Genomic DNA, 16097 nt, shown 5'->3' with positions numbered 1-16097 from the left:
CCTAGAGCCTCTAAGGGAGTGTAACCCAACTGACTCTTTGATTTTAGCTCATTAAAACTGACTTCGATTTCTGGTCTCTAGAACCACTATGAAAGGGAAAAAAAAATCATGTTTCATTTTGTTTTGTTTTAAAACTCCAAGTTTGTGATTATTTGTTACAGCAACCTCAGGAAACTAATATACCTATAACAAGTCATTTAGCATTTTCATCAATGATAAGTTGTGTACTATTATATTTCTCAGTTTTATTAATTTTTAAATTAGGAGAGAAGAGTCTTAGTAATGTATACAGATTATAGACAATCTGGTGCTTGCAATACAGGCAAGCTATCAGATTTGGACAAGACCACACCTGTCATATGGATCACTGACTGATGGGGAGAGAATGGATATGGTGCTTGGACACTGGTAGACATGTGGATATCAAAGCAGAACAGTGAGGTCAACCAGCAGGTATCAAGACCCTAACCACAGGTTTAAAGACAACTCTAGATCTAAAAGCAGTGAGGAAATTCTGGCACCAAAGAGCAAAACTAGAAGAAGGGACATTAGACAGAATATAGTGGGAAAGCCACATGTGTTAGGAGGTCTGAGCAACTGTATGAGGGTGGGACATCAGGCAGTTGATGCGTGCCAAAGAACAATCAATCAGACGCAGGCAGATAAAACCTAGTGGCCTCTTGAAATTGCCTGTCAATCCACAGAGTCCCCAGTCAAACCCAGGGGGACACTAAACCCTCAAGCCTTCCCTCACCAATTCCAGACTATAAAGGCCCTGGCCAGCGGGGGACACGCACAGATTCCCTGGCCCTCTACCCTGGCCTTCACCCTAGAGGACTGGTGAATATTGCCAGAGAATCAAACCCCATTAAAGCCTTGTTCAACCACTATTGGTCTGACTCCTATCTGGTAAACCGCATTTGACCTTACAACATGTTCTTAAGTTAGAACTGTGGCTAAAACTTGACTGTATGACTTATTTAAAATGAGACAAAGAATCACTGAACACAGGTAAACTTCAGTATTCTAAGTTATAAATGGCCTTATACCTACCTATTGGATGACTTTATGAAGATGAAGTAAAATATTAGATTATATATAAGAAAGTATAGTATTTGGTTTGTGGCAAATAAACACTCATATATCTTTTTCTTTTTTTCTTTCTCTTTTTTTTTTTTTAAGAAGAGAAGCACAAATATGGCATGGCAGTGCAGGTAGTTTAATGTAATGTTAGAAGATCTTGGGGGATGATACATCTTAAATTCCTCCAACCTATTGTCAGGTGGGTATTAAACACTGTAGAGAAAGTATAATGCAGATAAGAAACCTACAAGGGATTGTCACTTACCTAATCAGAAGTGATTAAGAGGACTTTGGTAATTAGCCGGTAGTTATTATTTATAATTAACCAAGAATTATTTTAAGACTTTCCTACATACTTTACATAATCACCCCATAATCCTTACAACAATTCCATTATCCCCATTTTACATATGAGGAAACAAAGACTAAGGAAGATTAATCACCTTGTCCAAGGTCACAGAGACAGAAATTAATAGACTTGGATTTTCTCCCATATTGTTTAATTCAAGACCTTTCTTAAAGTAGGAGAAACTAATGGCATCATCCTACTTTGTCAAAAATCATATACCACACTCTTAGTTTATTTATCGTACAAGCATGTCCAGGAATGTAACATGGGTCAGGGGAATTCTTGAATAATCATGACTGAGACCTTTTATTTATGTATGACAAATATCAATAGTCTCTGACTTTCTTTACAATGAGACTGTATGTAAGTCTCATTTAAGACACTTGGGGGCAGAATCATTTATGATCACAATGAATCCCCGACTGTTGAGGCTACAAAAGACTGGTCACCATTTCTCATCATTTAAAATGTGGCTGTACATCCACAATGGACATCCATTCATCTGAAATAGTCATGGGCTCAAGACTGCCTATTTTCATCTCCATCTGGACATTTATTAGGTCTCACAGGTTAGACAAGGATATACAAAATATTAGTTTGTAAATACAAGTGGACCCTGCAAGTCCATTTTGACCTATAAAACCTTATGTTTGAAACCATAGCCCTGATATGAAATCAGAATTCTTTAAGCTCACTTGTACTGAAGTGCACTGCCCACTTCCCACAACTTATGATATTGTGGTGAACTCAATCTGCCCACTCATCAGTGACTATTTATATGAGCAATAATTGGGTAAATAATGTTTGGTAATCTAAGAAAACTTAAGTTGTGGTGGTTAGTTGTTTCTCCTAAGCAAATGTAATATTCCACAGTATTACTACAGGAATTTAATACAAAGTCACAAGTAAATACATTATCCTGAATATATTTACAAAATAAATTTCTATCTCTTTTAGATGAAATAAAAACCAAGGCTAAATTAGTTTGAAAGTCAACCCTAACTAACATGTCAGGGTTTATGCTAAACACCATAACAGATACACGTTACCAGGTTATGAATTAAGAGGTTTACTCTTCAGCTGCATGAAATTGCTGTATTCTTCCCTGATGAACAACATCAAACAAAATTAACAGAGGAACAAAATATAATTGAAAGACCCATATTTATTTAAATCACTTAATGTGGATGACTATAAAAATTACTGAAATTTCTATGACAAAGACTAAGAATTGGAATTGATTAATTATTTGACACTTAAAATAAATTACTATATTTATATGGAATTATTTTGGAAATCTGTTTTCTGAGATTACATTTTTTTGGTTTTCTGTATTTATATTGATGAATAAATCAAACAGGTATAGACTTCCAAAGCTTTTCTAAGGATTTACATAGTACTGAGAACTTTCAGAGTACCATATGAATCTCAGGCAGGAAAAAAAAAAAAAAAACGGCATACAGAACACAGTATTTATCTACATGTATGGACAGTTATAAAACTATATGTCACCAGTGCAGTATTTATGAATAGAGTGGGTTTTATTCTAACTGGATTACAGATAGGAAACTGAGGAGTAAAATTAAAAGTTGCATTCACATTAATACAGAAAAACTGTGGAGAAAAAAAAATGATAAACTGTCTTTGATGCCCCATTCAGCGTTACTAAGACGAAGTCCCATTTTCTCTTGTTTGAGATATATCCATTTTCACAAAATAGATTTGGTCTACTCAAGAAATGCAGTCAGGTAATCTCCAGCCCAGGCCTGGAGAAATTTATTTTAAACTTCAGCCAAACTCACTATTTTAATTAAGGAAGACTCACTAGTTTAATAAACCCACTCTACAGCCCACTGCTCAAAGGCTTTGACAGCAAGATTCTAAAAGCCAGGTCCAAAATGCAAATGGTGCCATCTGCATCACACATCCATCCCAGCAGCACTGCTATTAAATTAATAGGAGAGTCTGCAAGATAAACCGGCAGAGACCCCAATCATGTGGAACCAGTTGAGTTTCTATTTAACCTACAGCAATTGGAAACACACAGCCAATTCAGTCATGGCTCCCTTAGTCAATCAGTGCCCAAGAGCTGTGTCCAATTTCCCTGACCAAAGGAATTAAGAACCAAAAAAGGAAAGGAAACAGTAAGAAGACATGAGTTCCCTAAGTACAAATATAAATAGATTTCAATCAAGTGAGGTTCAATGTCCTGATTGTGTAAGGATTGGCTGGCCAATCTGGAACAAACTCAAACATTAGGATTAAAGGCATAATGTCTAAAGAATGATTTGAGCCCCTCACAAAAAGCAAGTCCATGAAGCATATTTAAAAACAGCAACAACATGACACTGTAATATAGATATACATGCTAATATAATTTAAGGTTAACTAGAATTTCTTCTATTTGAAACTTTACTATTTGTGGTTGTATTCACTGTAGATTTTGCATTAGCCAGTTTTCATATGAAAAATATTGGACAACATTTAATTTTCATCCCAGGGAAATTGTTTTACTTTTCTCTGATCATACAACTATAGTAATTATGAGATTCTTAATTTTCATCCAAAATCATGTATCACTGAAATGTCCTGGGAAAACCTGAGCATGCTTAGAAACACAACCTTCTGATTGTCTTTGCTTCCTACAAGTTTTTGTGAAGTTTTATGACTACATAAGCAACCACGGAAAAGTGATGCTTGTCAGATGAGAAAGGTAAATCTGGCCATTATTAAAATGCTTCTGCTGCAAGATTGTAGTTCCTAGAGTCAGTTCAGTGAAAAGGGATATTAATCATCATGTAGTCACTGTCCCTCTACCTCTTGAGGCTATGGAAGAAAGTTGTGGGGACATGGCATTCTGCAGTGAGGGAACATAATGACTCTGCATTTCTACACCAAAGAATTTAAATGCATGAGAAATTGAGGTTAAAGAAAAATTGAACTCTGACTCATTATAGTAACTTATCAAAAGAAGAAAAGTGTTTGCTCACATCAAAAAATGTATTTGTGGTGTTATTTAGTAAGAAAAAAAGTTGTAAATAATTTAAAGATGGTCACATTTAAATTTTCTTTAAAATATTAAAAGAAAAAACACATTAGTCACATTTTCTTTCTTCCATGTGAATACACAAAAATATATATCGTGAAATAATAAGAATAAACATAAAGTTAAACAATTACCTTTAGTTTGAATTTTTCTTTCAGATTTATCCTGCTTTTCAGTCTTTTCTTTGTGTATTTCTAGGGAAAAACAGAATTTATAATTTAAAAAATTTTTTGAAGAAGTATAAAATTTAAAACATACCTATGACCTAAATTTTGTAATTTAATCACAAAGTATACAGTTTTATGTCTAATAACCTTATTGATATCTTTAAAAAATAGTTTGTAAAATACTGCTATGTAAAATCACTTATTTATTCCAATAAAAATTGGAATCATCTCAAAATCAGTTATTTGAAACAGCTTTAAAATTTGCATTGACAGATATGTTGTCATGACTTTCAGTGACAAATTGATTGCAAACTATAATTACATTTTATTTCAATTACTCTCAATACAAATTAAGAATATTCAATAAGAATGTCATTTAGATTTAGGAAGATTTGGTTTTTACATATTAAATTAAGAATTTGTGAAATGAACTGTAACATCTAATAGAAAATATATCTCAGAATCACTGACTCTAAGCTGTGTTTATAATCAGCATTTGGCATTGCATTTACCCAATAATTACTTCAAGCAGCTATGACTCTTTTCTTTGAATAAGTTAGTTGTACATCTTTCCCAAATATCAGGTTTTAACAAATATGTTCAATTTGTTGCTAGCTTCCATATACATACATTGCCAAATCTTAGCAAATGAAGTTTATTCTGAATTTGCAATTACTTTGGATAGAAGTAAATTTGAGATTAGGGTTTACAAATATGATTACTACCTTGGAAAATGACTTAATCTTAAATATCATGGTTTTTCTTAGAAAAAATGCTAATGAGGTTTACTTATTTATTTATCACAACTTTATTCCACAGATGGTCTGAGATAGTACTAATCACTGTACACATTTTGAATTCTCCACTTGTAAATTTGCATTTGCATTTTGTAATTTTCCTGGAGTCTACCAAATCAAGGCCAACCATAGGAAAACCCTAAATATCCTCAGAAAAAAGCACCTACTAAATTCCATTTATTTGTTAAGGAAGTATCCATCACTGAAGAATTTTTTTCCTCCATGTTTTCCATTCATCATTCACTTGATTATTCAGTGTTGTTCCTCCATCCTTATCCCATCCCTGACTTTGAATATGGTCATAGAGGTATAGACAAGCTGAAATGCTTATTCACATCTCTGAAAACTTTTCTCCAAGGTAAAGGGAAAGATTCCAAAGGGCATTGGAAACTTCCATCTTCCTTCCTTTCTCACAATTTTATCTTTCCTTAATACTTCCAAATTCTACTGTGTAGCAGGGTTTCTCAACTTAGCACCATGGTCTTTTCTGATTGGGTGAGTCATTAAGTGGGGATGGGTAGGCCATCCGGTACATTCTAGGATGCCAGCAGCCTTCCTGTACCTATTAGATGCCAGTAGCTCCCTTCACTACCCTTCAGGCAAGACAATGAAAAATACCTCACACATCGCTAAATATCCCCTGTAGGAAAAAATGCATCCCAGTTGAGAAGCACTCCTCTAAAATCACATGATAATCAACCTAATAAATTTTGTCATTGTTCAAACCTACACTGTCAATGCAGTGATCACTAGACTTTTATTAGTCTTAAGCACATTATATGTGGTTAGTCCACATTGATGTGTACTATAACTGCAAAATACACACAAGATTGTGAAGATCTGATTTTAAAAAAGAAGTCAAATATCTTTTTAGCTTTATATTAATTACATTTTGAAATTATATTATTTTGAATATATTGGTGGTAATGATTTTATAGATGTGTCAGCATGACTAGGCTACCATGTGTTTTTCAAGGGAATACTAATCTAGGAGTTACTTAAAGATATTTGACAGATATAATAAAAATCCTCATCAGTTGACTTTAAGAAGATGATTCTGGGTAAGCTGGGTGGGTTGTCTGATTCCCTTGAGAATTCTTAAAAATAAGTCTGAGTTTTCCCTGGACAATTGATAAATTCTCCTTGTAGATCACAGCTTTATTCCACACCCATGAGTTCAAGTTTGCCTATGATGTGTTCCCATTCTGGCTGCCTTGGTTGACCAGTCTCCATGATCACATAATGAAACACCTGGTAATAATTTTTTTAATCTAACAAGTGAGGGTTTTTTTTTTTTAATTTGTTCTAATTAGTTATACATGACAGTAGAATGCATTTTGAAACAGCATACTTAAATGGAGTATAACTTCTTATTCTTCTGGTTGTATATGATTTGGGTTACACAGTTTATGTAATCATATATGTACATAGGGTAATAATTAATGTCTGATTCATTCTACTATCATTCCTACCCTCATACCCCCTCCTTTCTCTTCACTCCCCTCTGTCTAGTTCAAAATATCTCTCTTCTCCCCACCCCTTATCGTGAAATAGCATCCCCATATCAGAAAAAAACTTCAGCCTTTGATTCTTTGGGATTGGCTTATTTTGCTTTGCATGATATTCTCCAGTTTCATCCATTTACCAGCAAATGCCATAATTTCATTCTTCTTTAAGGCTGTGTAATATATATATTATGTATATATACTACAATCTCTTTATTCATTCATCTGTTACGTTGATTGCATAGTTTAGCTATTGTGAATTGAGCTGTAAACATTGATATGGCTGTGCCACTGTAGTATGCTGATTTTAAGTCCTTTGGGTATAAACTGAGGAGTGGAAAGGTAATAATTTTTTAACATATAAATGAGTCTCCCTAATCTCTTCCTATTTGTGCTTCTCTACTTGAGCTCTGATATATTTGATTAAATATTATTTAAATTAATTCTGTGATTTATCTTTCTTTTTTAATGAAATTTTTAAATAGTATGATGAGTCACATTATACAATGTGTACATTAGACAATTCTGGTCTAGTCTTAAGGGGAGCAAAGGACCATCTTAAAAATCTGATGTCAATCAGTGCTAAATCATCTTCAAATGAACTGAAAAAACAAACTTGGACTTTCCCCTGTGAGTGAATTTCTTCTTCTTCCCTCCTATCCAAACCAACAGAAGTTGGGTAGAAGATTGGTGTTTTGTATAACTCAGGCCCATAAAGCAAGTAAAATGTAAAGATTTAGAACAGTCTCTGGAGATGCTAACAGATTCAGTTTTCAGGTGTCATTTCATACTCCCAAGTGGGCATTTACTGGAATAAAAAGATGGAATGAAGATTTCAAAATGAAAGAATTAAATGAAGTATTATTTTCATTGTGATATGAAGCCTTAACATTGTCATTTGTCCCCTGTCCCCCCATTTGGATGTAGAACTGTTCATCTGTGTGAATGTCTGTATTCTATGGATACCTGCTATTCAATCACAGAAGGCAAGAAGGAATTCTGGAATTCCTGTGGGAGAATCAGATGTGAATCAGAGTCTTCTGCTGGATTTGTTGCTGAAAGTCATTTTGCCTGAATAACCTATTAGAGCATCTTAGCCTAACATGGTTGTGGGAAAAGGCACTGGGCAGGGTGAGGGGTTGTGAGGCTAGACGGTGCATATTGGATCATAGCAGGATTCTCTGAAAGGTAAGAATTCTGTGCATCAGAAAACAGATGAGGATGTGGGGGAAAAGACAACACTTTTACATTGCTGGTGGAGTTGCAAATTGGTACAGCCACTCTGGAAAGCAGTGTGGAGAATCTTCAGAAAACTTGGAATGGACCCACCTTTTGACCCAGTTATCCCACTCCTTGCATTATACGCAAAGAACTTAAAATCAGCATACTACAGTAACACAGCCACATCAATGTTTATAGCATCTCAGTTCACAATAACTAGATTGTGGAACCAACCTAGATGCCTTTCAACAGATGAATGGATAAAGAAACTCTGATATATATACATAATGGAATATTATTAAGCCATAAGGAAGAATAATATCATGGCATTTGCAAATAAATGGATGGAATTTGAGAATATCATGCTAAGTGAAATAAGCCAATCCCAAAAAACCAAAGGCCAAATGTTTTCCTTGATAAGTGGAGATTGATATATAATGGAGGTGGGGGTGTGTGGAGGGAGAGAAGAATGGGGGACCTTTGATTATGTAGAAGGAAATGAGAGGGAGGGAGTATACAAAATGGAATGAGACAGACATCATTACCCTATGTACATGTATGATTACACAAATGGTATGAATCTACATTGAATACAACCATAGAAATAAAATGATGTACCCCATTTGTGTACAATGAATCAAAATGCAGTCTGTAAAAAATTAAAAGATAAATAAATAAAGAAAAAAAAACAGATGAAAGAAGCAGTGCCAGAAACTATTTTGGCTTCCCTTAGTTCTATGTTTGTAGCAGACGTGATTAAAAGAAATAAGTGCTAAGCAGCAACCAGAATAGAAATGAGCAGGAGTCCAGAGTGGAAAAGTAAAGATAAATCGAAAAAATCAGGATTAGGAACACCAGGCAGGAAACAGGAGAAGTGAGGGGTGGGTGGCGGGTAAATGAATTCTCTGCACCATGCCTTAAATACGTGAAGGGAAGTAACTCTAAAGTGGTAGATAAATACTTCCAGGTTGTTGCACTTCATATTTTACTTTAGCAAAAATAAAACTAAAAGAGAATAATTTTGAAAAATAGTCATGTTTCAGAGCATTTATGTTTTACTCTGATAAATGGAGTAGATACAACTCAGTTTGACAATTCAGACCAAGCTCAAAGATAAAGCCCCAATTTTTAATTTTTTTCTGACTCTGATATTTCAGCCTTATACAAATGAAGACAGCCCATTGCTCTGGGTAGGTTCAAAAGCTTTCTCCTAAGTGGGAGTCACAGGTTTTAACCAAGATACTCAATAAAATCTCTACAGCTTATATCAAACAGAAGCAAGAATAACTTACATGGGCAGAGATTTTCTGTTTGTTTTTGCAGGAACATCATCAATTAAATCAATTAACTTTTTAGATGAAAGTTCATGGTAGTTCCACTAATATATCTGTAAAGACAACTCTAAACAAACAAGAGATAAACTAGTAAAAGCATACATGCACCTACATTTCTCTGCTCATAGAAGAGAAGGGAATTTATATCACAATTTAAACTTAAAGATAAATTAAACATCTCCCCATGTGTTTTATTGCTACACTGCATTTTCTTTAGGGATTGAATTCCATCACTGTTGTCATTGCCTGTGGCTATCAGATGTCAGAGGATCCCATGAAGCCTATGCACAGTGTGCCAATTCTGTCTCCCTACACTTTCGCCAGGAAATGATGACCATTTAGGCTCCTGTCCAGTTGAGTATGAGCATGCTACCAATTTAGACTTCAGAAAGATATTTTCTCATACCCAGACAATGCCTGATTTGTTACCTTCAATTGCATGTTCCATTTGTTTAAGATTTGAAAATTAAAAGATTCAAGTCATTAAAGGTAGAAATTTATTGTCTTATGGTTTTCACAAACTTCAGAGAAAAATAGTTTCCTATACCATATTAACTCCAGTATTTAGTTATTTAATATTTTCTTTAGACAGATGAATGCCTTTACCTTGTGTAATATGACAATGATACGTAATGGCATAAAACTGTATACAACATTATGACATTCTAAGGTATAGTTTACTTAAACCTGAACCAAATCTGGATACAAAGGACAGGAAGAAAATCAAGGCAGCCATTATTTACTTCCAAATATATGTGCTTTGGAATACATGAAAAATCAAGTGCCTCTGAAAAGGTGTTAAGTCTCACCAGATGCTTGCTGGAATCAAACGATTTTTGTAACTGGACAATCCTAAAGATTTTGTTACCTGCAAGGTACAAAGGTCAAGCTCTTTCAATCCACTTGTGAAACTGCCCAGAGATTCTTAAAGGAATTTTGAGAAATGAAGTAGTGAAAAATAACATTACAAAAGAGTGACAATTATCATGATGCATTAAGAGACATCAAAAGGGCTGATTTTGGTCTACTGAGTCTTGGGTAGATTTGCCTAAGGAAACCATCTCCTGATGTTTTACCATGTCAGAAATGGTATCAAGGGCACAGAGGATTTAAGAGAAGGCCAAGTTAATTCCACAGAAGGTGGGTTGTATTTTCCTATTTCTTCTACTACTCCTGATTTTCCCCTAAAACTTTTCTGGCTACATATAGGAGGTACAAGTGAGGATAAGTAGTAAAGAGTCCCTGTTTCCTCTTAGATTCATTTGGGTATTCATTTCTCATTCTAAAGCAAAAACTTTTGCAGTTACCAGAAAAAAATTTTCCCAAATTTCAAATGCATTTACAACTTTCCTTCATTTAGAGAACTCAAATAATTTAAACTCTTTTATGCTTTATTATTCAGTGGACGTAATGATATACCCTCTGCCCAAGGACTGGTCTCTAAAGCACAATGTCAATTGATGTGCCAAAGTTGTGAATTGCTAGGAATTGCTAGGAGTAGATGTAATAGCTTTATGGTGCTGAGAATAAATACAAATAATTATATTTTTTAGATTTTTTATTATTTTAATAATCTTCATAGGAAATGTCATATGTATTATGATATAATTAAAATATCATGAATTTTGGTAGGAAAATGTAGACAGATAATCTATTACAAGATCTATACAAAAATATCTTCATTTCTGACCTTCATTAAAATACAGTTTAGTGCTGAATTGATGATGGAGTCAATCTGCCCAATTCTAATCTGATTACCACATTATTAACTGTGTGAATTTTACTTTTCTCCTCATCTAAAATGAGATTAGTAATAGTCTATACCTTATAAGTTCACATGAGAATCAAAATAAGTTAAAAAGTTGAAATTAAAGGCTGTAGAGCAGCACCTGGCATCAAATAAGCATCACCTGAATACTGATTATCATCATTATTATTATGATTTGTCTTTCTCTCAGTAAACACTAAATTTGTTTCAGTTTTAAAGTTTCAATGCCTAACAGGTTGATTGGAATATAAGAACGACCTGATAAATAAATACAACATGAAAAAAAGTTTGTGCATATTATAGAGGGCAATGGTACATTAAATCTTTTTTTTTATTGTAAACAAATGGGATACATGTTCTTCCTCTGTTTGTACATGGCGTAAAGGCATACCATTTGTGTAATCATAAATTTACAGAGGGTAATGTTGTTTGATTCATTCTGTTACTTTTTCCCTTCCCTCCAACCCCTCCCACCCCTCTTTCCCTCTGTACAGTCCTTCCTTCCTCCATTCTTGCCCCCCTCCCTAACCCTAACTCTAACCCTAACACTAACCCCTCCCACCCCCCATTATGTGTCATCATCCACTTATTAGCGATATCATTCGTCCTTTGGTTTTTTGAGATTGGCTTATCTCACTTAGCATGATATTCTCCAGTTTCATCCATTTGCCTGCAAATGCCATAATTTTATCATTCTTTATGGCTGAGTAATATTCCATTGTATATATATGCCACAGTTTCTTTATCCATTCATCAATTGAAGGACATCTAGGTTGGTTCCACAATCTGGCTATTGTGAACTGAGCAGCTATGAACATTGATGTGGCTGTATCTCTGTAATATGCTGATTTTAAGTCCCTTGGGTATAGGCCAAGGAGTGGGATACCTGGGTCAAATGGTGGTTCCATTCCAAGTTTTCTAAGGAATCTCCACACTGCTTTCCAGAGTGGCTGCACTAATTTGCAGCCCCACCAGCAATGTAAGAGTGTACCTTTCTCCCCACATCCTCGCCAACACCTGTTGTTGCTTGTATTCTTGATAATTGCCATTCTAATTGGGGTGAGATGGAATCTTAGGGTGGTTTTGATTTGCATTGCTCTTATTACTAGAGATGTTGAACATTTTTCCATATGTTTGTTGATTGCTTGTAGATCTTCTTCTGTGAAGTGTCTATTCATTTCCTTAGACCATTTGTCGATTGGATTATTTGCATTCTTGGTGTGGAGTTTTTTGAGTTTTTTATAGATTCTGGAGATTAGTGCTCTATCTGAAGTATGATTGGCAAAGATTTTCTCCCATTCTGTAGGCTCTTTCTTCACATTGCGATAGTTTCCTTTGCTGAGAGAAAGCTTTTTAGTTTGAATGTATCCCAGTTATTGATTCTTGCTTTTATTTCTTGTGCTATAGGAGTCCTGTTGAGGAAGTCTGGTCCTAAGCCAACATGTTGAAGCTCTGGACCTACTTTTTCTTCTATAAGATGCAAGGTCTCTGGTCTGATTCCGAGGTCCTTAATCCATTTTGCGTTTAGTTTCGTGCATGGTGAGAGATATGGGTTTAGTTTCATTCTGTTGCATATGGATTTCCAATTCTCCCAGCACCATTTGTTGAAGAGGCTATCTTTTCTCCATTGCATATTTTTGGCCCCTTTGTCAAGTATGAGAAAATTGTATTTATTTGGGTTTGTGTCCGTGTCCTCTATTCTGTACCATTGATCCACCTTTCTATTTTGGTACCAATACCATGCCGTTTTTGTTACTATTGCTTTGTAGTAGAGTTGAAGATCTGGTATTGCGATACCCCCTGCTTCACTCTTTCTGCCAAGGATTGCTTTAGCTATTCTGGGTTTTTTATTCTTCCAGATGAATTTCATAATTGCTTGCTCTATTTCTGTAAGGTACATCATTGGGATTTTAATTAGAATTGCATTGAATCTGTATAGCACTTTTGGTAGTATGGCCATTTTGACAATATTAATTCTGCCTATCCAAGAACATGGGAGATCTTTCCATCTTCTAAGGTTTTCTTTAATTTCTTTCTTTAGTGTTCTGTAGTTCTCATTGTAGAGGTCTTTCAGCTCTTTTGTGAGATTGATTCCCAAGTATTTTATTTTTTTTCAATGCTATTGTGAATGGGGTGGTTTTCCTAATTTCTCTTTCTGAAGATTCATCACTTATATATAAAAATGCCTTAGATTTATGTGCATTGATCTTATATCCCGCTACTTTACTGAATTCACTAATGCGATCTAAAAGTTTTCTGGTGGAATTTCCTGGTTCCTCTAAGTATATAATCATATCATCAGCAAATAGGGATAGTTTGAGTTCTTCTTTTCCTATTCGTATCCCTTTAATTTCTTTGGTCTGTCTAATTGCTCTGGCTAGAGTTTCAAGGACGATATTGAAAAGAAGTGGTGAAAGAGGGCATCCCTGCCTTGTTCCAGTTTTTAGGAGGAATGCTTTCAGTTTTTCACAATTTACAATGATATTAGCCATGGGCTTAGCATAGATGGCCTTTACAATGTTAAGGAATGTTCCCACTATCCCTATTTTTTCTAGTGTTTTGAGCATGAAGGGGTGCTGTATTTTACCAAATGCTTTTTCTGCATCTATTGAAATAATCATGTGATTCTTGACTTTAAGTCTATTGATATGGTGAATTACATTTATTGATTTCCTGATGATGAACCAACCTTGCATCCCTGGGATGAAACCCACTTGATCATGGTGCACTATCTTTTTAATATGTTTTTGTATGCGATTTGCTAATATTTAGTTGAGAATTTTTGCGTCGATGTTCATTAAGGATATTGGTCTGAAATTTTCTTTCCTCGATATGTCTCTGTCTGGTTTAGGTATCAGGGTAATATTGGCTTCATAGAATGAGTTTGGGAGCGTTCCCTCCTCTTCTATTTCATGGAATACTTTGAGAAGTATTGGAATGAGTTCTTCTTTAAATGTTTTGTAGAACTCGGCTGAGAACCCATCTGGTCCTGGACTTTTCTTTGTTGGTAGGCTTTTGATGACTTCTTCTATTTCATTACTTGAAATTGGTCTATTTAAATTGTGTATGTCCTCCTCGTTCAGTTTAGGCAATTCATATGTCTCTAGAAACCTGTTGATGTCTTCGAAATTTTCTATTTTGTTGGAGTATAGGTTTTCAAAATACCTTCTAATTATGTTTTGTATTTCAGTCGTGTCTGTTGTGATATTTCCTTGTTCATTCCAAATTTTAGTGATTTGGGTTTTCTCTGGTCTTCTCTTTGTTAGTGTGGCTAAAGGTTTATCAATTTTGTTTATTTTTTCAAAGAACCAACTATTATTTTGTCAATTTTTGTATTGTTTCTTTTGTTTCAATTTCGTTGATTTCAGCTCTGAGTTTAACTATTTCCTGTCTTCTACTACTTTTGGTGTTGGTCTGTTCTTCTTTTTCTAGGGCTTTGAGCTGTAGTGTTAGGTTGTTTATTTGTTGAGTTTTACTTCTTTATTAAATGTACTCTATGAAATAAATTTTCCTCTAAGTACTGCTTTCATAGTGTCCCAGAGATTTTGATATGATGTTTCTTTGTTCTCATTTACCTCTAAGAATTTTTTAATTTCCTTCCTAATATCTTCTGTTATCCATTCATCATATAATAGCATATTGTTTAATCTCCAGGTGTTGGAGTAGTTTCTGTTTTTTACTCTTTCATTTATTTCTAGTTTCAATCCATTATGATCTGATAGAATACAAGGTAGTGTCTCTATCTTCTTGTATTTGCTAACATTAGCTTTGTGGCATAATATATGGTCTATTTTAGAGAAGGATCCATGTGCTGCTAAAAGAAAGTGTATTCGCTCTTGGTTGGATGGTAAATTCTATAAATGTCTGTTAAGTCTAAATTATTGATTGTGTTATTGAGATCTATGGTTTCTTTGTTCAATATTTGTTTGGAAGATCTGTCCAGTGGTGAGTGAGGCGTGTTAAAATCACCTAGTATTATTGTGTTATGGTCTATTTGGTTTCTAAAATTGAGAAGAATTTGTTTGACATACATGGATGAGCCACTGTTTGGGGCATAGATGTTTATGATTGTTATATCTTGCTGATTTATGCTTCCCTTAAGCATTATGAAATGTCCTTCTTTATCCCTTCTGACTAACTTTGGCTTGAAGTCCACATTATCTGAAATGAGGATGGATACTCCAGCTTTTTTGCTGAGTTCATGTGCATGGTATGTTTTTCCCCATCCATTCACCTTTAGTCTATGGGTATCTCTTTCTATGATGTGAGTCTCTTGTAGGCAACATATTGTTGGATCTTTCTTTTTAATCCAATCTGCCAGTCTATGTCTTTTGATTGATGAATTCAGGCCATTAACATTCAGGGTTATTATTGAGATATGATTTGTATTCCTGGTCATTTGGTTCATTTTTTAAATTTTATTTATTTATTATTTATTTGACACAACTTGGTTCCTCCTTTATTTGACAGTTCCTTTAGGATAATTCCTCCCTTTGCTGATTTGCTTCTTTGTGTATTATCTCTTCCTCATGGAATATTTTGCTGAGAATGTTCTGTAATGCTGGCTTTCTTTTTGTAAATTCTTTTAGCTTTTGTTTATCATGGAATGATTTTATTTCATCATCAAATTTGAAGGTAAGTTTTGCTGGGTATAAGATTCTTGGTTGGCATCCATTTTCTTTCAGAGCTTGAAAAACGTTGTTCCAGGCCCTTCTAGCTTTTAGGGTTTGGATTGAAAAATCTGCTGATATCCGTATTGGTTTCCCCCTGAATGTAATTTGGTTCTTTTCTCTCACAGCCTTTAAAATTCTGTCTTTATTTTGTATG

At 34.5% G+C, this 16097-nt stretch overlaps 1 protein-coding gene across 1 annotated transcript in view; it reads right to left on the bottom strand.

Moving 5' to 3' along the window:
- The window catches only part of Trdn (triadin), a 122559-nt gene that overhangs the window by 19575 nt on the left and 86887 nt on the right, over window positions 1-16097 (bottom strand). Inside the window, exon 5 of the mRNA XM_047557263.1 lies at window positions 4613-4672. Within this exon, the coding sequence (XP_047413219.1) occupies window positions 4613-4672 (60 nt within the window). The remainder of the gene's footprint in view (window positions 1-4612; window positions 4673-16097) is intronic.

The sequence above is a fragment of the Sciurus carolinensis genome, chromosome 7, assembly GCF_902686445.1.
Source record: "Sciurus carolinensis chromosome 7, mSciCar1.2, whole genome shotgun sequence".
In the NCBI taxonomy this organism is placed as follows: domain Eukaryota; kingdom Metazoa; phylum Chordata; class Mammalia; order Rodentia; family Sciuridae; genus Sciurus; species Sciurus carolinensis.
This window is presented reverse-complemented; position numbering and strand designations above follow the sequence as displayed.